General features: G+C 60.8%; 1 protein-coding gene across 1 annotated transcript in view; it reads left to right on the forward strand.

Moving 5' to 3' along the window:
* The first annotated feature begins 95 nt into the window (after nucleotides 1-95).
* The window catches only part of ATP5F1D (ATP synthase F1 subunit delta), a 3,352-nt gene continuing 1,768 nt past the window's right edge, over nucleotides 96-1,679 (forward strand). Inside the window, exons 1-3 of the mRNA XM_014585469.2 lie at nucleotides 96-132; nucleotides 175-224; nucleotides 338-533. Of these exons, the coding sequence (XP_014440955.2) occupies nucleotides 96-132; nucleotides 175-224; nucleotides 338-533 (283 nt within the window). The remainder of the gene's footprint in view (nucleotides 133-174; nucleotides 225-337; nucleotides 534-1,679) is intronic.

Consider the following 1,679-nt stretch of genomic DNA (forward strand, 5'->3'; position numbering starts at 1 on the left):
ATCGGCCCCCCATCCCTGACCCCTGCGACCCTTTATCCGTGGTCCGGAGCCCTGTACCCAGGCTGCCAGCCCCCCATCCCTGACCCCAGGGCGCTATGCCCCTCCCGGCAGTCCAGAGCCCCCCACTCCTAGGTGGCTGACCCTCTGGCCCCCAGCTCCATCCCCTCTCCCCAGGGAAGGGGTTGCTAGCCCGTCTGAGCAGTCTCACTCTGCAGGTGGACAAGGTGAGGCACAGCTGTCCCAGGGCCATGGCGCCGCCTCCACCTGTCTGCGTGCAGCCCACAGCTCTGCGGGGCTGGCCCTATTTCCCCTGTGAGGCTGAGCTGGTGGCCCTGAGGCCAGCCCACGGGGGCCTCATTCCCCGCACTGTCCCCTCCAGGTGTTCTTCAGCGGTGCCAACGTCCGGCAGGTGGACGTGCCCACACTGACTGGGGCCTTCGGCATCCTGGCGTCCCATGTGCCCACCCTGCAGGTCCTGCGGCCGGGGCTGGTGGTAGTCCACGCCGAGGATGGCACCACCTCCAAGTACTTTGGTGAGCCTCGGTGGGTCTGGAGGGCACCCCGGGACAGCAGGAAGGGAGCTGGCCTTCACGCAGTTGTGGCTGGTCCCGGGGCTGTGGGGGGTGCGCGGGGGGGGAGCCGAGGCAGGGCCGGTCGGCAGTGGGGACAGTCACAGGCCTCAGAGGGACATTCCTGCCGAGGCCATCCTCAGGGCTTGTCCTGGGCAGGTGCATCTGTGTCCTACCTTGCGGGCGTTGTTTTATTTAACTCGACTTATTTATTTTAAATTGACCAGAGAGGGGCAGAGGAAGGAAGAAAGCCGCCAGGTCCGGGGCTCCAACTTCGGGTGGCAAAGTGGGAGCCCAGCGGCCTTAACCACCACGCCACCTGCCGGCCTCTCTTCTTTTTGTTTTAAGAGGTTTCTTTCCATAAGCGTGCAAGCACTCAGCAGAGAGAGAGAGACAGAAAGTGAGAAGTCACCCCCTGGGGGGATGGCCACACTTCAGTCCCTTGTCCTCCATTCTCCTGGGATCTTGGGCATGCACACACACGTGCCCAGCATGGTTTTCACGCTACCGGGTCTGGGACGCAAATTACCGTTAGCCACATGGGAGTCCAGCAAACTAACAGCTAGGCCACCTGCTGCCCCTCCCTTTTATTTTTTTAAGAATTATTTTATTTAACTTTATTTTTTATTTTAATTTGATGGGAGAGGGGAGAGGGAGTCCTACCAGGTCTGGGACTCAAACCTTGGTCGGCCAAGGGAGTCCAGTGCCCTTAACCACCACGCCACCTGCCGGGCCTCAATCCCTTTTCTGAGTCCGCTGTAGAGCACATGTGCTTGCCCGAAAGTCAGGGAGGCGAGAAGTCCTTTTCTGGTGAGCCTGGCTACACCGCGGGCACCTCTCCATTCCCCTCGAGGTTTCGGGCGCGCATGGGTGATTTTCAGGCCTCCCTCCCCGGTCTCTCCCTCTCCCTCGCTCGCGCTCTCACACACACACACACACGGCGTGACTCTCAGGCCCCCGCTCTCTCTCCCTCGCTCACACACACACACACACACACACACAGGGCGTGACTCTCAGGCCCCCTCTCTCTCTCTCACACCCACACACACACACACACACACACACACACACACACACACGCTCTGTCACTCTCTGGGCAAATTAAAATAA

Source organism: Tupaia chinensis, unplaced genomic scaffold (assembly GCF_000334495.1).
Source record: "Tupaia chinensis unplaced genomic scaffold, TupChi_1.0 Scaffold149964_1, whole genome shotgun sequence".
Classification (NCBI taxonomy): domain Eukaryota; kingdom Metazoa; phylum Chordata; class Mammalia; order Scandentia; family Tupaiidae; genus Tupaia; species Tupaia belangeri.